At 39.5% G+C, this 23557-nt stretch overlaps 1 protein-coding gene across 2 annotated transcripts in view; it reads right to left on the bottom strand.

The window, feature by feature from the left end:
* Nucleotides 1–12093: 12093 nt before the first annotated feature.
* The window catches only part of gpd2 (glycerol-3-phosphate dehydrogenase 2 (mitochondrial)), a 28593-nt gene continuing 17129 nt past the window's right edge, over nt 12094–23557 (bottom strand). For both annotated transcript variants that reach the window (XM_067582949.1, XM_067582948.1), the window contains 7 exons: nt 23335–23510; nt 20436–20567; nt 20198–20356; nt 19328–19440; nt 18995–19073; nt 18757–18855; nt 12094–15744 (listed from right to left, as the gene is read on the bottom strand). In XM_067582949.1, the coding sequence (XP_067439050.1) occupies nt 15619–15744; nt 18757–18855; nt 18995–19073; nt 19328–19440; nt 20198–20356; nt 20436–20567; nt 23335–23510 (884 nt within the window). In that variant the 3' untranslated portion in view covers nt 12094–15618. The remainder of the gene's footprint in view (nt 15745–18756; nt 18856–18994; nt 19074–19327; nt 19441–20197; nt 20357–20435; nt 20568–23334; nt 23511–23557) is intronic.

Below are 23557 nucleotides of genomic sequence, written 5' to 3' on the forward strand. Positions count from 1 at the left end.
GTCTTGAGTCACACTAAACTACAGTACAATAAAAACAATAGTCAAAGTAAAATTAAACAGAAAGTGTCAGGGGTGTTTTTAAATTTAAAGATCCCTTTTTTTTTAAATTAAACTCCTAAGCATATGTCCTCTATTTTATTTAAAGCACTGGATAGTTAGCTCCACAAAAGATTTGAGGTTTTGGGTTCAACCCTGACAGAGCTTCGTTTATAAAAGCCAACAAAAGCTTTTAGAAACGCTTACAAGAACTTGTGGCACATACAGGTGCGCAAAAGTCCAAAAACTGTTAGGTTGTTGGTTCAAGCCTCAGTGTGAAAAAAAAAGCATCAGTGTTTTTTAGCTCAAATGGTAGAAAAGGTCTCACATATGCCTCAAACCTCAATTTTTAAATATTCGTCTCAAAAATCAACATCTAAGACTGAGAAATGGTGCAAAAAATCTGTTAGGGCTTCTGGCTCAAGCTGGTGCACAGATGATTTACGGCTGGAAAGTTGTTGGTTCAAGTCTTGAATATTATTAGGCTTTAAAAGAACATTTCAAGGTTGAAATCCACTGTGAAAACTCTCATTAGCTTTAAGTACATTTACCAAATAGAAGTCAGCCACACTGCTGAGGATTGAACAGCTCCAATGAAAACTCTTTTGCACCATCTGGTTGTATAGCTGACTGTGTTAGACAGCTTCTTTGAAGTTTAAAAGGTTTGGGTTCAATACTGATGCAGGCAGTGAAAGTTTTTTAAAATCAGACAAGCTGATGAAGATTGAAAAGCTCTGATGAACACTGCAGCATACTCTAACACCTTGTGGCTCACTGTGTTAGGCAGCTTTTGTTTAACTTTTAAGGTCATGTGTTCAAATCTCCTTTCTCTCAGTGACTTTTGAAAGTCGTCACCCAGAAGAAAGGTTGAAAAGCGCTCAGCAAAGAGCTCCAAGTGCAAAGGGGACCTGGTGGTGTGACAGCATGGTCAACACAGACCTCAAATACATTTCTAGACATCAACTCCACCATCTGGTTGTGAAGCTCACTGTGTTAGACGGCGTCTTTGAAGTTTAATGGTTGTGGGTTTAATCCTGTCACTGGTAGTGAGGTTGGGCAGCCTGGCTGTGAGGTGGTTTGCTTCAGTGAAGCCGCACTACTGTCTCCTGCTTGTTTATAGACACTACAGGTGCAACTGTTTGTGCTCTCTACCAAAACATTTTAATGTAAGCCACCCCACAGCCAAGCTGCCCGGTGTTACGGACAAACTCGTCCTGGCTGTTCAACCAGGTGTCTGCGCTGCAAGCCGTTTTATGTGGAGTGGGGTGTTACCCACCCTTGTGGTAGCTCTCTGACTTTGTTGAAGTTGTGTGTTTGACCCAGAGACAATCAGCTGTGTGAGGCTTTAGCTCACTGTGTTTGACAGCAACACTGAAGTTTTAAGGTTGTGGGTTCAATCCTGACTTAATCAGTCATTTTTTAAAGTTAGCAGCTGTATTTAAGATTGAAAACCTTTGGTAAAGGATTGACCCTTGAGTCTCACTGTGTTAAATTATGCCACTTAAAGGTTTTAAGGTTCAAGCCAGAGCTGCTTGGAGATTTTTTAAAGCCAATATCATGAGTGATGGCTGTCGTGGTCCAGTAGCTCCGTCTGTTTGGCAGCTGTTTAAAGTTGTAAGTGTAAGTGACGTTGTAGGTTCAATCCTGGGACAGTCAGTCTTCTTAACAACACAAGATACACCACTGAAGACTGAAAATGTTTAATGACAACACCCTGACACCATCTGAGACAGTTGTGCACTGTGTTAAAAAGTGTTGTTAAAGCTTTAAGATTGTGCGTTCAATCCTGGCTTGTTCAGCTGCCTTGATGAAGATTGAGAACTTTTGCTGAAACCTCTTCACTGCAGGTTTACTTTGTGGGTCAATGTGTAAGACAGCTGCCCTCAAGCTTTAAGATTGTGGGTTCAATTCAGAGAAGGGTTGTTTTTTTGTTTTGTTTTAAGCAAATAATGTGCGTAAAGATTTAGATGCTCTGTCAAAATACCTTTTCAGGGACCTGATCCAGTAGCGTGAACTGTTTGGTAACTTTTTGACTTTGTTGAAGCTGTGGGTTCAGTCCAGCCAGACCACTGAGGACTGAAAACACCAAATGGAAACTCTGAGACAGTGTGAATCTGTAGCTCACTGTGTTGCACAGTGTCTCTGAAGCCTCAAGGTTGTGGGTTCAATCCTGACTTGAATTTTGAACGTTATCTTCTGAATTGAGGATTAAACAACCTTTGGTAAAAGGTGCTTACGGCTCACTATGTTGAAAGTGTTATGTTGTGGGTTCAAGTCATGGCCAATTGGTATCTTTTGAAAACTAATATCTTGAGTAAAGACAGAAATGTTCTGACAAAACATTTCTTCAGTAGCATGGTCCAGTAGCTCAACCTGTTGGCAGCTGGTTGAAAGGTTTGAAGTTGTGGGTTCAATCCTCAGTCTGTCATTGAGCTTTTTCAAGTCAGCCACACTGCTGAAGGTTGAACAGCTCTGATGAAAACCCTTCATCCATGTGGTTGTTTATCTCAAGCTTTTAGGCAATTTCTTTGAAGTTTAAAGGTTATGGGTTCAATCCTGACACTGGCAGGTAAATTCTTAAAAGTCAGACACACTACTGAGGATTGAAAACCTGATAAGACCAGTGGCTGCTGTCTGAACCTGTAGCTCACTGTGTTAGGCAGCTTCAGTTGAAGTTTTAAGGTAATGGGTTCGAATCCCGCGTCGGTCAGTGACTTTTGAACATCATCACTCAGAGGAGAGGTTTAAAAGCGTTCAGAGAAGAGGTCTGAGTGCGAAGGGGACCTGGTGGAGTGACGGCTTCGTCAACACAGATCTCATATACGTCTGCGGACGTGAGGTGGCTGGTTCGATCCCTCTCCTTCACCAGTAACTGGAGCAAAAAAACTGTGTCCCACATGGGTGGGTAAGGGGGGGGGCCTTGTCCTCCCCCGATGTTCCGCAGGTATGTAAGCAGGGGGTTATGAAAGAGGAAGTCCTGTCCAGCTGAAGTTTTACTGATGCATGAAGGTGCGAACAAGTTTTTAAAAATGTTGGAGGTCTCTTGCCATCGCATGTTTGTTGCTTGTTATGTTGCGTCATTATTAATACACAAAGCCACCGCCTTCCTATCGGGGTAAAATGAAAAATTCTCAAATGACACTCTGCGTCTACATACTGGTGTAGACTGCTTTGATACTTATACATGTACTTTATATGTGCTCTTATACTTAGATATATGTACTCTGTATTTGGTCTGAGCCAATATCAATACTTTGTAAACCAACATTACAGGCAGAACAACCAAGAAGATCTTTATCCCTCAGCGGGGATTGAACTAACAACCAACAGGTTCAGGTGCTTATCACCTGTCACTCATCCTATTGAGCTATCCTTCTGGTTGACAACACTGATGTTTATCTCATACACATCTTGGTCTTGCACCCCTCATGTTACAATGTGAAAATGACATATTTGTAACTCAGGGCTATATGGCACGTGTGTGTTCACAGCTACCACTTGCTTTGTTAGGGTTAGTTTATTTGGGTGAGTTGGGGATTGAACCAACAACCTTATGAACACCAGCCGTTTGATATATCCACTCAGCCAGTCACAGGACACACCCACCAACTCCGGAAAATGCTAAATAATAAAGCTTTAGCTCACTGTGTTTGAAAAAGTTTTTTTAAAGTTAGCAGCTGTATTTAAGATGTAAAGGCCTTAGTAAATGCTTGACTCTTGTGGCTCATTGTGTTAAAACTGAAGATTCTCAATCTTCAGGAGTGCGTCAGACAGTGCTGGGATTGAACTCACGACAATTAAACTTCATGGAAGCTGTCTAACACAGTGAGCTTCACAATCAGATAAGGAATAAGACTTCTTATCAGAGCTGTTCCACCTTCAGCAGTGTTGTTGACTTGAGACAGACTCAGGATTGAACCCACAACTACATAACATTCAACTTGCTGCCAATCAGGGTGAGCTACTAGACCAGGACAATCACAAGTCAAGATATTGGCTTTAAAAAATCTCCAAGCAGTTCTGCTAACTTTAAAAAATGACTGATCGAGTCAGGATTGAACCCACAACCTTAAAACTTCAGTGTTGCTGTCAAACACAGTGAGCTAAAGCTTGACCCAGCTGATTGGCCCTGGTTCAAACACACAACTTCAATCTTTAGTCAGAAAGTTACCACAAGGGTGGGTAACACCCCACTCCATGTAAAACTGCTTCGGTGCAGACACCTGGTTGACCAACTAGGACCAGTTTGTCCGTAACACCGGGCAGCCTGGCTGTGAGGTGGCTGCAGCTCCCGGTGTCACCAGTCTGATAACCAGCAACACAGGCAGCAATTTTACCTGGATTGGGGTGTTACCAACACTTTTGGTAACTTTCTGGCTGAAGATAGAAAACCTCAAATGAAAATATTTTTCAACTCGTCTAAAACTTTATCTCACTGTACATTGATGTAACCTTTGCCACCCCAGCAGAATTAAAAATATCATCCTTGGAACAGGGTGATTTTGACACTAATGCTGAATCAGTTCAAATGTTTTGGTTGAGAGCACAAACAGTTGCACCTGTAGTGTCCATAAACAAGCAGGAGACAGTGATGTGGCCTCACTGAAGCAAACCTCAACAAAGTGAGAAAGTCACCACAAGGTGGGTAACACCCCAATCCATGTAAAACTTCTTCAGTGCAGACCACCGGCTGAACCACCGGGACCAGTTTGTCCGTTACACCGGGCAGACTGGCTGTGTGGCCACACCACTGTCTCCTGCTCGTTTATGGACGCTGCAGGTGCAACTGTTTGTGCTCTCAACCAAAACATTTGAACTGATTCAGCATTAGTGTCAAAATCACCCTGTTCCAAGGATGATATTTTTAATTCTGCTGGGGTGGCAAAGGTTACATCAATGTACAGTGAGATAAAGTTTTAGACGAGTTGTAATAAAAAAATCATTTGAGCTTTTCTGTCTTCAATTAAGAGTAAAGAGAGCAATAAACAGGAACCACTTCAAAGCAAGTGTATGAAAATGGATTTCAACTTCTGCTTTAGAAGAACACTTTCTTAATCATACTTTCTTGGCATGATGCATTTAGAATTTATTGATTTAGCATTTTCCGGAGTTGGTGGGTGTGTCCTGTGACTGGCTGAGTGGATATATCAACGGCTGGTGTTCATAAGGTTGTTGGTTCAATCCCCAACTCACCCAAATAAACTAACCCTAACAAAGCAAGTGGTAGCTGTGAACACACACAAGCCATATAGCCCTGAGTTACCAATATGTCATTTTCATGAAATGTGGAGTGTAACACGAGGGGTGTAAGAACAAGATGTGTATGAGATAAACGTCAGTGTTGTCAACCAGAAGGATAGCTCAGTAGGATGAGTGACAGGTGATAAGCACTTGAACCTGTTGGTTGTTAGTTCAATCCCCACTGAGGGATAAAGATCTTCTTGGTTGTTCTGCCTGTAATGTTGGTTTACAAAGTATTGATATTGGCTCAGACCAAATACAGAGTACATATATCTAAGTATAAGAGCACATATAAAGTACAAGAGTACATGTATAAGTATCAAAGCAGTCTACACCAGTATGTAGACGCAGAGTGTCATTTGAGAATTTTTCATTTTACCCCGATAGGAAGGCGGTGGTTTTGTGTATTAATAATGACACAACATAATAAGCAACAAACATGCGATGGCAAGAGACTTCCAACATTTTTAAAAACTTGTTCGCACCTTCATGCATCAGTAAAACTTCAGCTGGACAGGACTTCCTGTTTCATAACCCCCTGCGTACAGTCCTGCGGAACATCGGGGGAGGACAAGGCCCCCCCCCTTACCCACCCATGTGGGACACAGTTTTTTGCTCCAGTTACTGGTGAAGGAGAGGGATCGAACCAGCCACCTCACGTCCACAGACGTATCTGAGATCTGTGTTGACGAAGCCGTCACTCCACCAGGTCCCCTTCGCACTCAGACCTCTTCTCTGAGCGCTTTTAAACCTCTCCTCTGAGTGATAATGTTCAAAAGTCACTGACCGACTCGGGATTCGAACCCATTACCTTAAAACTTCAACTGAAGCTGCCTAACACAGTGAGCTACAGGTTCAGACAGCAGCCACTGGTCTTATCAGGTTTTCAATCTTCAGTAGTGTGTCTGACTTTAAAAATTTACCTGCCAGTGTCAGGATTGAACCCATAACCTTTAAACTTCAAAGAAATTGCCTAAAAGCTTGAGAACCACATGGATGAAGGGTTTTCATCAGAGCTGTTCAACCTTCAGCAGTGTGGCTGACTTGAAAAAGCTCAATGACAGACCGAGCATTGAACCCACAACTTCAAAACCTTCAACCAGCTGCCAACAGGTTGGGCTACTGGACCATGCTACTGAAGAAATGTTTTGTCAGAACATTTCTGTCTTTACTCAAGATATTAGTTTTCAAAAGATAGCAATTGGCCATGACTTGAACCCACAACATAACACTTTCAACATAGTGAGCCATAAGCACCTTTTACCAAAGGTTGTTTAATCCTCAATTCAGAAGATAACGTTCAAAATTCAAGTTAGGATTGAACCCACAACCTTGAGGTTTCAGAGTCACTGTGCAACACAGTGAGCTACAGCTCATGGTACCATCTAACAGTGTACCACTGGCTCAGATGGTATCAAGGTGTTGTCATTAAACATTTTCAGTCTTCATTGGTGTGTCTCGTGTCTGACTGTTAAGAAGACTGACAGTTCCAGTATTGAACCCACAACATCAAAAACTTTAAACAGCTGCCAAACAGGCTGAGCTACTGGACCAGGACAGTCAAAAGTCAAGATATTGGCTTTAAAAAAATCTCCAGCAGCTCTGGCTTGAACCTTAAAACCTTTGAGTAGCATATTTTAACACAGTGAGCCTCAAGGGTCAATCTTAATTTCAAGGGTTTTCAATCTTAAATACAGCTGCTAACTTTAAAAAATGACTGATCAAGTCAGGATTGAACCCACAACCTTAAAACTTCAGTGTTGCTGTCAAACACAGTGAGCTAAAGCTTCACACAGCTGATTGCCTCTGGGTCAAACACACAACTTCAATCTTCAGTCAGAAAGTAACCACAAGGGTGGGTAACACCCCACTCCATGTAAAACTGCTTCGGTGCAGACACCTGGTTGAACAACCAGGACCAGTTTGTCCGTAACACCGGGCAGCCTGGCTGTGAGGTGGTTTGCTTCAGTGAGGCCACATCACTGTCTCCTGCTTGTTTATGGACACTACAGGTGCAACTGTTTGTGCTCTCAACCAAAACATTTGAACTGATTTAGCATTACAGTGTCAAAATCACCCTGTTCCAAGGATGATATTTTTAATTCTGCCAGGGTGGCAAAAGTTACATCAATGTACAGTGAGATAAAGTTTTAGACAGGTTGAAAAATATTTTCATTTGAGGTTTTCTATCTTCAGTCAGAAAGTTACCAAAAGTGTTGGTAACACCCCAATCCAGGTAAAATTGCTGCCTGTGTTGCTGGTTATCAGACTGATGACACTGGGAGCTGCAGCCACCTCACAGCCAGGCTGCCCGGTGTTACGGACAAACTGGTCCTAGTTGGTCAACCAGGTGTCTGCACCGAAGCAGTTTTACATGGAGTGGGGTGTTACCCACCCTTGTGGTAACTTTCTGACTAAAGATTGAAGTTGTGTGTTTGAACCAGAGCCAATCAGCTGGGTCAAGCTTTAGCTCACTGTGTTTGACAGCAACACTGAAGTTTAAAAATTGTGGGTTCAATCCCGATTTGATCAGTCATTTCTTAAAGTTATTGAAAACCCTTGGTGAAGGAGTGACCGCTGAGGCTCACTGTGTTGAATTATGCTACTTAAAGGTTTTAAGGTTCAAGCCAGAGCTGCTTGGAGATTTTTTAAAGCCAATATCTTGAGTGATGATTGTCCTGGTCCTGATTCACACACACTTTCTATCCTCAGTCAAAAAGTTACCAAAAAGGGTGGGTAGCACCTCACTCCAGGTAAAACAGTGCTGCTAGTCATCAGACTGGTGATACTGGGAGCTGCAGTGCAGACAAGTTAAACGAAGCAGCAAAACTTCTCAAGTAAATGGAGATCCAAAATCTGTTAATGAAATGTTAAGTGTAACATCAAGGGTACAGACACACTCCTTGAAGATTGAATATCAACTTTTTGTGCTCCTAAACATCATTCATACTCAGACAAGTATGAAAATCACCTTAATTGAAATGTATTCATTGATTTAGCATCACACTAACAGCTTCACAGGGTCAAAAATACCCAATTTCAAGAATTGTGTTGTTAATTCTGCCTTTGTGGTGAAAACAATATGTAATTTTGTAGTGGTGGGTGCTTGAAATGAAAAGCAACTGACATGCAGTGTTAACCCCTGGACCAACCTTCAACAGGGCCTCTTAGTGAAAATATTTCAGTCTTCAGTTAACATGTTGGGTTTAAAAATTCCCCAATTGCAGCTACCAGATACAACAAACCACAGTGCCATATTGTGTGTTTGGTTAAAATTGTCAAGATTCACTTCAGTATTTGGCTTTCATGCCAAACAACAGGCCAACAATAACCAGATAACAAATTTGTATTCGGGCACACCCCTATGCTGTATGTCCCATTTGAGCCACAGTTGATTTCTTTTTGTCTTGAGTTCAATGTGGCCAATATAAGAAATGTAATGTTATGTATGGGTATTAGTTTTATTTTACTACATTTTACACAAATTACTGCTGAGATGCGAGGACTGTAACCACAGTGATCTCTAACAATATGACCAATTATCGGCCAATTTAGTGTTCAATAGCTGTTGTGGGCTATAATCATCTTCATATAACATTTGACCTTCAAATCAAATTTAAGTGTTTGTGCTCCAAGGATGGCAATGTCGATCAGTCGGTCAGTCCACCACTTTGGTCCGGACTGAAATATAGGTCAGGTCAAAATTTACATTTGTCCAATTCAAGCTAATGGCATTCCCATCAGCTTCAGCTGTGCTTTCAGTTAAGTGCTAATTAGCAAATGTTAGCATGCTAAATTAAGACGGTGAACATGGAACAGTATACCTGCTGTCAACACTCTGGTGCATTGTCACTGTGAGCATGTTAGCATTCTGACGTTAGCATTTAGTAGCTGTACAGAGGTGCTAACATAGCTGTAGTTTGATGTTAGACTACATCATGTTCAACAAATACTTTCACTCTTCCAAAGAGACAAGAGCTGTTTTAATGTCATATCTCCCAAAAAATTTTGGTCAGCCCACTCAAAATCACTCAAAGCCAGCAGCACTGAAGAGAATGACTCACTGCACAGATTCCAGTGTGAAAGGGAGCATTGTTGCCAGGCAGAAACACAACATGCCACACAATCTGAGGAAGACAGAGATACAGGAAACTCTTCATGAAAAGTCAGCTTTATTTTCAATGCGTAGGAGAAATCGGAATGAGTTGCAATTCGCTGCCGTCACTAAAACACACTGTAACTGCTGTCTAAATTCCTCTCATTGAGATGTTTGGTCTCCAGTGGCGCCAGTTGGACACATTTTGAGACAAAAAGGCTCTGTTTTACAGTGACTGATGTTCTATTCCTCATCTTCTTGGATTTGAGGTTCACTTTATTTAGTTTGAGCTGGTGGGAGAATGACGACGACTTAGGATTCTCAGCTTGCTTGGGTTGATTGGCAGGTGTCCATTGATATGCGACTGAAAGAGCTTCCTGTCTGCACACTGATAGGCACAAAGCCTGTGAATGACCCAGGTAAATGTCAGGACACCTTGCAGAATGGGTTTTTATTCAACCAGAAGAGGTTCAAGAGGGGCCTAGAAAGGTTTGAACCATTATTTCACCCATAAAGTGGAGATTTTTAGGGGTCACTGAGCATTTTCTTTACTCTTTTCCGTCAGTTCAGGACCCTAACACACCTACAGTGCTTTTAAAGTCTCAGAAATTACCCTGGAGATTACATTTTTAATTTTAGATAGTCATTTTAGTGTTTCATGTTAAAAACCAACCTCCTTATTTAATTATTTCCGCTTGCAATTAGTCCTAAAGGCACAAATAACACCAAATAATGATATAATTAATCTCATCCATGTCCTTCAGTCCTGCCTGAGCATGTCAATATTTGAACTTTTACTTGATAGCAAAAGGTGGATGTGATTAATTTCTCAAGCTGTCAGTTAATTATCATCTTATTTACCATAATTATAAGCTGAATAAGTGATAGGTTTGCTGCGTTGTTATGGGGCTGTCTGGTCTGTGCTCTTACACACAGTTCTAATTAAAACTCATCAAAACATGATGACAACTTGTTTATGGAAATAGGGGGAATTGCTGATAATTTCTACTTGCAAATTTCTAATTACTAACACTGGTACTCAAGCTCATGGGCTAAGGAAGGTTTTAACACTGCTGGCGCATGCTAAGCATGGCCAGATTAGTCATTGAGAGGGGTCATGGGGCTAAAACATATCTCTGCAATACCCCATGCATGGTCCTGTTTGGAGCTCAATCCGTGTGATTTAGAGCCTAACAAAGCAAGCAGATTTGATGTGTTTTGATCAGAAATTCCCTTTGAATTAAGGAGAAGAAGAGAGGCGGGACTACTGGAGGACAGTAGAGTTGAACACTGACACCACCCCACACTATCCTCACGCGTTTCAATTAGTGTGCAAGCAGACACATCAGCATGGCTGGCATCACTGCCCTAATCCTCAAGAGAGAAAAAGAGCATTAGCGGTCATATGCCCACCAGATTTGTCCCATTATTCATTACAATTAATTGCTTTGCCGTATTCCCGGCCTTTCCCAGAACGGCAGCACACTGCAGACGGCTCCGCTGTAAATTGTAATATGAGCGGAGGACTTAAAGCTGTCATTCAAATCTCACTGTGACCTTTCGGGAGAAAAGGCTGTTTTTCACCCAGTTTGCAGGGAGCCTACTGGATGAAGTTTTGTGTGTATATGTGTGTGTGTGTGTTCGTGTACCTCTATCCTTGTCAGAAGACCTATTTCAGTGAGGACATTTTGGCCAGGTGCAACCTGACCTGATGTTTTACAATTACAGGCAGACAGGTAACACTTGACAGGAAACAAAATCCTTCTGTGCTCCACCTGCAACATTATACATATTGTAGATAAACTGTTACTTCTTTGCTAAAAATATCCACAAGTTAATTTAGTTGTTACTGTTTTTCACACTAAACAATAGAAGTCAGCAAAAGATTATTAGCTTATCTTAGTATAAAGACTAAAAACAGGTGAAAAAATACTAGCCTGACTGTCCAAAGGCAGCAAAATCTGCCTACCAGCCTACTGTTTGTTTAATCTTTACAAAAACCAAGGTGTAAAAATGACACATGGTTTTATGCAGGAGGTTATGTACTATTCCATTAATCAAACTATTTGAGAACTAACTAAACCTTCATCTTACAGATATTAATCTATGTAAAAAAAAAGTCACACACATTGCAGTTGTATAACAAATCAATAAGCATATAATTTCAGTATAATTTGGCAAACATTTTTCAAATTACTCTATTAAATTATGTCAAAATGAAAAGTGTGAAAAACGCCCTTTCCACAGTCCAAGGTGATGCCTTCAAATTACTCGTTTTGTCCAACCAACAGTCCAAAACCCCAAATTACTCAATTTACTATGATATAAAAAAGAGAAAAGCAGCAAATTGTCACATTTTCAGAAGCTGGAACTCACAGATGTTTGCCTTCTTTACTTGATGAATTCAAGGACAATAAAATATCAAAAAAGGTGATTAATTGTCTTTTAATTGACTATGAGTATAAGAATTAACTAATTTCAGCACTAGAAATAAGTGACGACTTTATGTTATCATCTGGATTTTGAAAAGTTACATTTTACAGTCTTCTGACCTGAATTAACATCCAATTAAAAAGCAAATAAAATTTTAAAAGAGACCTTTTCATATCGTCCAGGTTTTTTTTTTCCCCCATTCACAGGCTGTCATATCCATTCTCTCACCCATATGGACGCCCAGTATGAATTATGTTCACAGAAGAAACACAAAAACCCCACAAAGCTTTGCAAGCAACCAGATACATTTAATTAGATAATTGCGTTGTTTTTTTTTTCTCCTGAAGACTGACACAGTATTCTTACAGTTTTGGTGGAAAAAAAAAAGGAATATGATTCTCTTTGAGCCTGGATAAAGCTGTAATTTCATCCGAAGAAGACAATCAAACATCAGGATGTGGATTTAAGTTGTGCTGCCCATAAGCTATTCTTGATGGGCCGGCATTGGCAGTTTGAAGTCCTCAGTTGTCAAGGTATTGTAGCCGAACCCCGGAGTGACGACACACTGATACACACACTTCAATAACAGTTACAGTGTTGGTTCATGGGAGGGAAACCTAAAGTATGGAATGATTCTGTTCACTGCATAAGAAAGTCCAAAGAAAGTGTCAATACCTGAACTGAATTAGTACTAAATGTAAATCAAAATATGAAGGCAATAAAGAAGTACAGTCTGCACACAATCACACACACACACACACACACACACACTGTCTTTCACAATATAAAACCTTCAACAGGGGCCTGTGAGGAGGAAGAGCGAGGATGGACGCACCGCTGCGTTGGAGGAATAAAAAAAATACACTTTCCATCATTTAAAAAAAAAACCCATTTCATTATATGGGACTCTTGAGGAATTTTAGTGTTTATAATGGTCTGACTGCTGTTTCAAATGGTTTTCTAAACTGGCACAGTACACAAAATCTAAATAATAGGACTAGGTATCATTTTTTGATACTGGTTTCAACATGATACCTGAGTTTCAGCATCGACAATACACATATTTTGACTTCTTGACTTTTTTGATACTTAGAAGAATATCACCTGTAATCCATTTAATTAAAGAGGCCCAAGTCCTTTAATGTTAAAGGAACCTTGTGGAGACTTTTATGTTTAAATTTGTTTTTTTCTCGCCAAAACTTATATATATGTGAGGCCTAACAAAAGTATTTCCTTCATCAAAAAACATTTGCGAAGGCGATTTTTAAAACAGCTTGCAGCCTTCGTCTTCTGATCTGCCTTTGTTTCCACAATGGAAATGAGGCTTTTTGGCTTTTTTTTGTGATTTAATCCTTAATGATTGTAACTATTTTAAATCTGTATGGGTCTTCAAATAAATTTGGTACCAACTGTAAATCAGTGGAATAGTGTGAAACTATCAGCACGATGTGAATTCATTGATCGAGTAAACGCAATACAAACAAAATAAAAACATGGCTCCATATGGCCACTAGTGGTCTAAAACTCCACATGGGACCTTTCAATGTTGTCTTGAATTTGTCAGAATAAAAAAGCCTGAAACTGGCAACATTTTTATCTAAATCAGGATCGATCTAATCAAAGAAACAGTGAAGAAGTTAAAAAATATGACGCCAGCTTTCAGTCAAAAAACATTGGTGTTCGATACCCAGCCCTAAAAAATGAAATATGTGTCCTTTTTAACTGACACACACGTCAAATAACCAAACTAAAAATACCAGTCTTGGCCCATTTCAGTCCCATTTCAGTCAAATTCCTCCAACATGGCGGCTCGACCTTTGCAACAGGCCCCCGTTTTTACACAGTGAAATATACGGTAGAGTTTAAATACTATTCCTTATGTAATAACAGATATATAAATATCTTCATTCTCAACATTATTTCCTGTATTTGTAAAACATGTGGAGTTGTGAATAAGAGGGCAAATGGTTGAGTGTCATATTCTAGGCACATCAAGGCACATATCATACATTCATTTCCATTCAACCCCTAAAAATCACCAAACGCTGAACATAAAGCATGCTATGATGTGAAGATAAATGTCCATGCAGGATTAAAATCTTATCTTTGTCACATAAAACATCATCTAACAGCATGCAGGATTACATCAGTTTTTCCGCTGACATAATGGTGTGCGTTAATACAGCATTTATGATCTCACTCTCGACCACAAGTGCAGAAATAAAAGACTAAGTTGTTTACATCATTTAGAGAATAGGGTTAATATGTAGCATGCAATTCCACTTAATAAAAATAACTCACACATATCCTGTTTTTACACTTCCCTTTGCAATATATTTAAATCTATAATCTCCTTAAATGTAGTCGTGTATATATACAAAGAGAAAAAGGAATAAATAATTTTTAAAAATATATATGGACAGAAGAGAACAAAAGCTGTGATTTAAAAGCAACAGTAACGCTAAAGCTGGAAACCTTGTCATGTAAACCTCAGTATCAGTAGTTTGCTTGTAGTGCAATAGATGGAAAAAAAACACACAGTAGACAAGAAGATGTGCGCCTTCAAGCTGTAAGATAATCCCAGAGCAACTTTCACCCTAAAATATACTCTATAATAACTCTTCCGGGCTGAGAACAGGCAGCATAGAAGTGCTTGAGAAACATCTCAGAGTGCCTTAAGAGTCGTTAAATATTACCTGACTAGAGCTTGTAACGTGCTAAGATCAGAAACAACACATTAAAATGCTTGGTAATGCTTTATTTTAAGGGTTCTGTGATTTCTTAATAATTTTCAAGGAAGTTTTCTGGAAATAAGTGCAATTGTTCAGACAGCTATAATCATAGTGATGAATGTCGGAGGCTTTCAGAAACGCCAAATTACTGATGTTGTGTTTTCAGTTTCCACATCTTCTCTTTTATTTTTATTCTAACTTGTGTAGGCCATTTGCTATTTCATGATAAAAGTGCAAATTCATTAAATGAAGATGAACATGATGAGTTGTCGCTGCTTGATTTGAGTGATCAAAGTGTACGAAGCTTCTTTTTCATACCAAATAATTTTTACAATATGTTGCAGTTTGCATTTAAATACTGTAAACAAATAAAAGTTACTTTTGACTCTTTTGGTTATGTTAGCAATTACGTTTAGTTAAATAGAAACGTGCTAATTGTCTCTATTTTCCCTAAAATTAGCACCACATTTCCAGGAAATTTTCTAAGAAACTGTTATAAAATTATGGACCTGTAAAATAAAGCATAACCAAATAATCAGTTGCCATTTGAATAAGCTGCATCGCATTGAGGACAGTATTTACACAACAATCAGTGTCGATAATGTTACAAATGAACGTAAGCAAAGTTTTAAAAAAAGGAGTGTTGAAGAGACTACAAAGATCATGTGATGATTAAAATATTGAAGGTTTTGTTTAAAAGACAGTATAAAACAGATACTTTGTGTGCTGTGTAATATCAGAGGCACCAGATGTTGAAAACTGATCAGGACAAAAGACAAAACATACACACAAACACACACAAACACAGACAAACACAGACAGACCTACAGTCTGACTTTGTGAAAAACAAATCTCAGTCAATCATTAGATACTATTTCACCCAAAACACACTCAGGAGTGATGCTGATCTGCACTTGATTTGGCCAAATTCATCCCGCCGCGTCCTTGATTGCATTATTGTCATTCAAATAACGTCATTTGCATGAGACATTTTTTTTTTTTTGTCATCACCACCTTAAAAAAAAAACAAAAAACAAACTGTAGCTGAAGGTTTTCTTGGCATCCCTGATATTCTCCGGCTCAGACTCCGCCCCCGCTGCGGTCCACCGTCACAGGCCCTCTCATATCCAGAGTTTCCTCCGCCGTTTTCATCAGAATGGCCAGACGGCTGTCCGACACTTGTCCCTTCTTCACCGCGCTCATCAGCTACACAGGAAATGGCAGAGAACATGGTACATGGTGTGTTGCATACAGCGGGAAAGGTTAACTTGTCAAACGGACGAGGGCTCGGTGACAACGGAGCTGCTTTTCCAAGGTAGTGGTTAAGGTAGAAGTAATTATCTGCTACAACGATGAAAATACCACGCTGCCACCCAGTGAAAGGTTCTAGAGCTGTCCGATCACCGTCACGTCCCCGAGTTCGAGAGGTAGAAAATGAAACCAACACCAACTGTCTTTTTTTATGTGTTAAAGCCGGACAAGGCGAGATGTTTTACATGGATATCGAGCCATTTTATTAGCAAGCGGTGCTGCAAATAGCACATTGTTATTTCCATCCCCTTTCAAGTAAGATTCTTTGAATTTGTCTGATTGACCGAATCAGATTCTGGCAGGAGATCAAGAGAAAAACTGTGTTGGGTTCAAGAGTGAATCTAACAGTTTTTAAACGGATAAGGCTGGCGTTATTTTGTATTTTTCTTCTTGTTAAATCCCATGAAAACACCAAAAACCAACAATGTGTTAGTCTGTCTCTCAATACTTTTAGACATCCCTACTCTGTCTGTGGCACTAATCTATTCGTTATTAGTGAGGACTTAAAGGAGACGGTGATTTCCTGTCATTTCTATACTGTTATAATGTCAGATGTTTATGTTAAACCTGATCAGAGTTCCAAAACTTGAGGTGAATCTATGTACAAATGCTCCCTGCAGGTCAAAATTCAGGGCCTGAGTCTGCCCTGAACGCTTTTGAACAATCTTTCCTAGAAGACCTTCTTAGTGTCACACTCAGCTGTTCACATGGCTACTTGTCTGATGCAGGCCCCCCGAATGTCAACATCAGAAAGGTGCGGTGGGACGAGGTTTCAGACGCTGTTTGACCAACAAACCAGCACTTCGGTTAAAGCTCACTGTCACTGACTCTTAGCCTACTCTGAGCCTCATTTTAGTATCATTATCTGTTTTTTTATGTTATCCGTTGCTTGACTTTGTAATATTTTGTCCAGACCAAGTCTCCCTTGCAAAACAGGTTTACAACCTCAATAGAAGCTACATAAAATAAATAAAGGAGGGGGCTATTTTCTACCATGGATTAATACATATTCGGTGCTCTGGTGAGTATTTCTGGCAGCAGGACGGTGTATGTGTTCACAGTGATGAAGAGGATGTGTTTTGAACAGTGGAGCTCTACAGCAAAGAGGAATAAGATACTATATCAGGCTTTTGATACATTAACAATACTTGTTAGTCGGATCAAGTCTCTGGTTTTGGTCTTTTCATGAAAGTAATGACAATAAAATAAAATATACAACCTGACTTATAAAAGTTTTGAGTGTTTTGTAGTCGGTAACATGTTTTGTTGTAGGGATCATGCGAGTTACAGTAAGATTATATCAGTTACTAGCTGTTAGTTGTCCATGTGCAGGTCAGATATACATACAAGCACAAACAAACATGACATGGATGATTAACTCCGTCATATTTTACTGACAGACAGAAACATATTTTGTTACATGGGGGGACAACAACAACAACAAAAAAGGGTTCTCGTTTAAAGATACGCTGACTAAAAATGTGTATGACGAGCTTGTTTCTTCGGCTCCGGAAGTCACCGCACAGCCGAGAAGCCAGATGTGCTAATGAAGACTAAATCATCAAATGTCATCAAGCTCTCCCATAACGACTCTTTTCTGGACTCAAGTGAGAAAGTAATTTAGCGGGCGGACGGACAACGGGAGACCCAGACGCACTTCAGCCCTCATTACGGAAGTCGCTGACAGAGATTCTCATTTCTAATTAGCTTCATCTGGTGGAACCTGCTGGTTGTGGAGTCAAGACTCTACACCTTCTGTTTGCAGGGCGGATATCCACTGTTCTCACATCTCAGGTGAACAAATGACTTTTTTTTAAACTGGGAGATCATTTGTGTTCCAGCTTTAATGACCAGTTAAGACTCTGTGGAAGGTACGAGGAGGAATATGTTGTATTTATCTAGGAAATAAAACTAAAAACAACAGAATACAGCAGACAAGAGAATGATTTCTCTCTTGATCGGTTTGACTCTTAGATGCTTTTACTGTCACTTTTACCTCAGACTGTAAATAAATATCCACAATATAAAGACACGTATCCATAAATATCAATAGTCCTACAAATTGGAACCTTAAAAAAAGGGTAGAAACGGGGGGGAAAAAAATTAAAATGGCAAACAAAGGTGGCGAAATAGCGATGCGTTCCCCCGAGCTTCTATTATCCAGCATGTTTGTTCTGCTGGTTTGAGGAGGGCAGGCTCTGACAGGAGTGTTAGGCATTAATGGACGCCCTCATCAGACGAAGCCACACACACGTACCGCAGTGCATAACGTTACTTTTACTGCCGTTTTTGGATTCTTTCTTTCTTGGATTTGTCTTCACTGCAAAATATTCCTTCTTTTTAAAAGTCTGTTTTGATTGTCATTGAGTCCTTAAGGTGTTATTTTCTTAAAACTAGTGAAACATTGTCAGTGCAGTGAGAATATTTCAGCCCGTTTCCACTGTTTGAATCAAAAAATCAAGTTTCATTTCTCTTGGTTCTTGTGCAGTGCCTTATTCATTTCTAGAAAATGACTTAAAAAGGTTTATTTCTATTGAAAACAAGCTGATATAATCTCACTGGTGTCTATTTTAGGAAAAGAAAAGGTTTTTAGCACTTAGTCATACATAAAAATTAGATTTTTAGTTTGATCTCAGATTTCCATGCTTCCATGTCAGCTTATTAGAAATAGATAACATTACTTCAACTACATCTCTTTACTTATTCCTTAAAGTAAAAACTGGTGTGATGACTGAAGGGAGCAGATATTAAAAATCAACTTGTTTTATACATTTTACAGGTAATCTTCCAACTTTTGTAGAAAACTGAAATATTAAAATACTTTGAAAAATATTGTTATTGGCTGAAATTAAAATGGGAAATGATCAGTTATTAGATGTCTGACATCTCTGTCTGAATATTACATACCTGCAGGAATTCATCAATTTCAATTTGTCCGTTCTTGTTGAGGTCCACCTCATTAAGGATTTCATGGAGCGCATTTTCATCAATGTGGACATTGATGCTCTGCAGAGAAGAAAAAACAAGACCGAGGATCAATAACATAATGAAGACAGGTGAACAGAGATGACAGAGAGGCTGAAAGAAAGACAAGAAGAGAAGAAAGAAAGTGATGGAAGAGAGCAAAACTGAGAGAGAAACTCACTTCCAAAACCTGCTGGACGTCGACAGTGGTGATGAATCCTTTGCTCTCTTTGTCAAACTTATGGAAGCGTTTCTTGTACCTGTCAACCAGATAAACAACAGTTAACAGCATTTAGGAAAAATAAGACCTGATAACCAGTAATAATCCAACAGCTGCTTTAACTGAAGGACAAATAAACATTAAAGTAATAATTTGTCTAAATAAAATCTCACTTTAGTTATTATTATATGTTTACTGCTCATTTTTGTACCGCAGTAATGGCTGGACAAACCGCCAACTTACTCACAGGAACTGTGGAGTACAATGTTCTTTAAAAGGAAGTGTAATAATTACCTGACTACTTCCTGGTAGTCCAGGTTTATCTCAGACGTCTTGGTCAGCTGCTCGGAGCGCGACCTGTAGCCCATCTCGTGGTATAAAAACTTCTTAGCGGCTTCCAGCTCCGCCTGAGAGGAAGAACAGGAGTCAGAAATCAGCTTTTTTGTGATATTGCAGACTGTAATGAGCCTTAACAAGAATCATTTTTTTGAGTTTGATTAAAAAAAACTGACAGAAAAGACTGGGAGAAATAAAAAAGAGGGGTACTGTGCTGTTATCCTCTACAAAAAGATCACGTATACAGTAAATAAATCAAAATACAAAACAAGAGAAAACAAGAATAACTCAAAAGAAGACAAGATAATTTGGATAATTACAACCAGCTGTTATACATCATTTAAAACTTTAGTAAAACAAGTAAATTAGTTTAATTTATTCACTCGATTAGCAGATGTTTTCAGTTATTTTTATGACTTGTCGTACACCTGACTGACTTGTTTATGGGTTATTCTACGGGGCTGCTGAATGACATGTGATTCGTCCTGAACTGGTTAACAATGAGGGCTCAAATTAGGTGAGAGTTCAGTTTTCATGCACACGTTAACTACACACGTCGCCTGATCTCTTTCATACTGTACACACACGTACATACACACAGAGAGCTCGCCCTCTAAAGGGATAAAGGGTGTGGACCTCTCCATTGTATACTTCAAAACCCAGCAGGCATTAAAGCATTATGTAAACTCAACAGGTTTTCTGGGGCAAGGAAAAATATGACACCAAACTGTGCAATAAAACTCCATAAAATAACTACTTGCTCCGAGAAAAACCTTGGTTTTCCATCACCATGTGTTTATAAAATGATTAGTAGTCCTAAAATTGTACCGTCTTCCGCTCCTGACTCCAGTCCAGCTCTTTCCCCATGATCTGCACGATACGTGGCAGGGCTTCGTCCGCTGCCTGCACGTTCAGGAAGCCCAGGCGTGTTCGCCGGGCGATGACGTCGATGGCCGTGCAGGCGTACTCCTTGATCGCATACAGCACCTGAGAGAGGAGACGCATCATTTCAGAGTGAAAAGGGGCATTTGTTTCTCTTCAACCTCGGTGAAAGACTATTGTTTACCTCGCCCTCAATGTAAGGAAACTCTGACACCAGTCTTTTCCCTACGATTGGCCATCTCTGCCCGGTGACCAGAGCCATCTTGGCGACATCAAACGCCTTTGCTCCGTACGTTGAGGCCAGATGCTGAGCGACCTGTGCACAGAGAAAAAGACAGTACAGTACAGTACAGTCAGTTTTAAGTAAACAGCTGCAAAACTTCATATAGCAGAATTTATGATCCATAAATTGGATAAGAGAAATATAAACCACTATCAATAGCGGGTATACATGAGAGCAATACATAATATTTACTCTTAATTGATAAAAAAAAAGAGATGAACATCATATAAATGGTCATAAAACACCTTTACAACCTCCTTTTTTTGACAAGTTATTTCATCTTGGCTCATCAATGAGTAAACAGCAAATTCTATTCTCTCAAAACAAAGAGAGTACCGGAGTTTCCCACAGTGTTTTATTATTTTACAGAGGAGCAGAAGGCGGGCCAATTCGCCTTAAAACCAAACATAAACACACACACATTAAGTTTTAAGGAAAAGAAGAGCAGATGTGCTATTTCACACAGCAACTGCAATATTTTTTAATGAGTGTGGCTTTTGTTTACAGCATCATCTACTACCTTGTTCACAAGACAGGATGTGTCAAGAGCCAGGTGGCTTACCACAAATCCCCTGAGGAAATCATGTAGAGTCAAATCTTTTTCCATCTCCTAATACTACAGATTCCTAAGTTAATCTGCATTTGGTTTTGACACGTCCTTCATTCAAATAAAAGTCTTTTTTTTTGAGAACAAATCACTGAACTCTACAAAACTTTTGTCAATGAAACTTGCTGTATGTGCATTCTCCAAATTATAAATCATTAACAACTGTAACAGATGAAAAGGTAAAATAAAAGCTAATATTTGGCCATGAACTTCCTGTTGCTCTTAAAATGAACATATCTGGATTGTAATGAGTTTGATGCCCTAAAGTCTGAAGCACACATTCACCAACACAACAGGTTGAACAATGCAGACTGTTGTGGCAGCTCCTGGTATTCACATGATCGATTTCATCTCATTGGAGCTAAACGATAAGCGTTAGCGCCACTTTGTCAATGAGGTGTCACATGTTTACAGAACGCAAGAGGGCTATTTGCTATTCAGATCGTTGGCTTGCCGATCATGTGAAAGGGCAAACGCTGTCCAAATATCAACAGTGACCTTTTAGGAATATTCGCGAGAACAGCGGAGCCGGTTCAGAACGCCTCTAATGAGGAGTAAGTATACTGTAGGCACTTGCTGCAGGAGTACTTTTTCTTCAGGAAACAATGTTCTATTGGATTTAATGAAAACGCACAGGCTAATTATTGGAAAGATGACGTGTGGCTGATGTAAATCAATGTGCCCTTACTTAATGCCATTGATAAATTGTACAGCATACAATGTGTGTGTCCAGTCTTTTGTGTAGTAGAAATGTCAGCATTGTTACGGCAGCCGCTTTAATGTCAGCTGCACCGCTGCTGGTGAAGGCTGCGAATGTGTCGATGCGAGCATGCTGCTTTTACAGGTTTGTTTGTAGATGAGTGTGTGTGTGTGTGTGTGTGGGTGTAATATCTGGTCCTCTGTACAGCTGGTACAGTAGTTAAGGGTCTACTTCACTGTGCTGAAAATGTACAGTACAGAACAGAGAAATAACTTCACCAGCACCTTTAGGAGTTCAATCTAAATGGACCGAGTCAAAGACAATATATCAGTTTTTCAGAGAGGAAATTAGCTAACTGGAAAGACAAAAAATGAATATGAATATCATTCATTTTACACTGAGGATAACGTGCATTTCTAGAGCACAACTTAAATAAAAATAAGAAAAACAGGATGGAATATTTGTTAGTTTATGATGTTTTAATCTGTCTGAACTTCATCAGATAGTAGGTGTATTTCTAGAGAATGAAATCCATCAGTACAACAAAAAAAATCAGCAGTTTTTAGTTTCTATTTCACAAAAACACTATTTTCATTCACTAATTACTTTGCCGTCTTTTCGAGCTAAGTTAAACTACTGTCAATAAAACGTCCTGCACGTGTTTCATATTAAAACTATACCAGGAAAAAGGGATGGAGTCACTGGAAAGCTTTTCAACATCTGCATGTGAAACATCTGTGCGACAGCAGCTTAAAACACCGCTTGGAGAAGCAATTAGAATTAATTAGTAAATGAAAATAGCATTTCTGTTGAAAAGAGGAAACAGTTTAAGCAGTGGAAATGTACATTTGACTTGAATTAATCAAGAAAACAGATATAAACTTGGACAAAGTGTCTAGTTTGTACAAGCAGCAAACAGCATCAACAGCCAGTTAAAACAGATCCGAATACAGGGTTGGTAAAATAAAAGGTCTAGCTCTTTCAGCAGTTGAGGTAAATAAAGGCCACTATTTGAGAATTTATGGTAAAAGTATAAACAGTACTGAACATGGCAGGTCAGGACTGGTTTGTGCTGTGACATTTAGGAGCTGGCCCGACTGTAGGTGAGTCACATTAACACAAAAAACGGATAAAGATGAAGAGAAGAAGAGGAATTGTTTTGTTCCTCAAAAAAAAATGGTTGAAGCTATGAAGCAACTTAACAGAGAACTCAATGAAAATTCATGTTTTAATCATCATTCAAGCTCAGGTCACAGTTAAAACAGAAGTCATGTTGATTCAAGAAGGAAAAGGGCTGATTCTAATTGAAACTGCAACGTATTTGTTTCTGTCAGTGGAAGAACTTACTGTACTTCCTCCTGTTACCTCACTTCAGTTCAGATGTTACTTAATCAGCAAGTTATTTGTGCTTGACAAATACACTAAAACTCAAATCTACTGACTGTGTAAAAACATCCACTTAATCATTTTCATCATGTATAAATGTGTCATACCTCATTTTCCAAGCCGTAGTCCTGCACCAGGCGGATGTAGAGCGTCGGCGTCCAGCCCTTAGCCCCCTCCAGCATCAGACCCACGGTCTTGCAAGGCTCGGCTTTGAGTCCGTGTGATTTGATGGCTGCATCCAGGGTCTCTTCAGCCATGGATCTGTAGGTAGTCCACTTCCCACCTGGACGCACACACAAAATTTATGACTGATTAAAAGATATGACACAT

Source organism: Thunnus thynnus, chromosome 24 (assembly GCF_963924715.1).
Source record: "Thunnus thynnus chromosome 24, fThuThy2.1, whole genome shotgun sequence".
Classification (NCBI taxonomy): domain Eukaryota; kingdom Metazoa; phylum Chordata; class Actinopteri; order Scombriformes; family Scombridae; genus Thunnus; species Thunnus thynnus.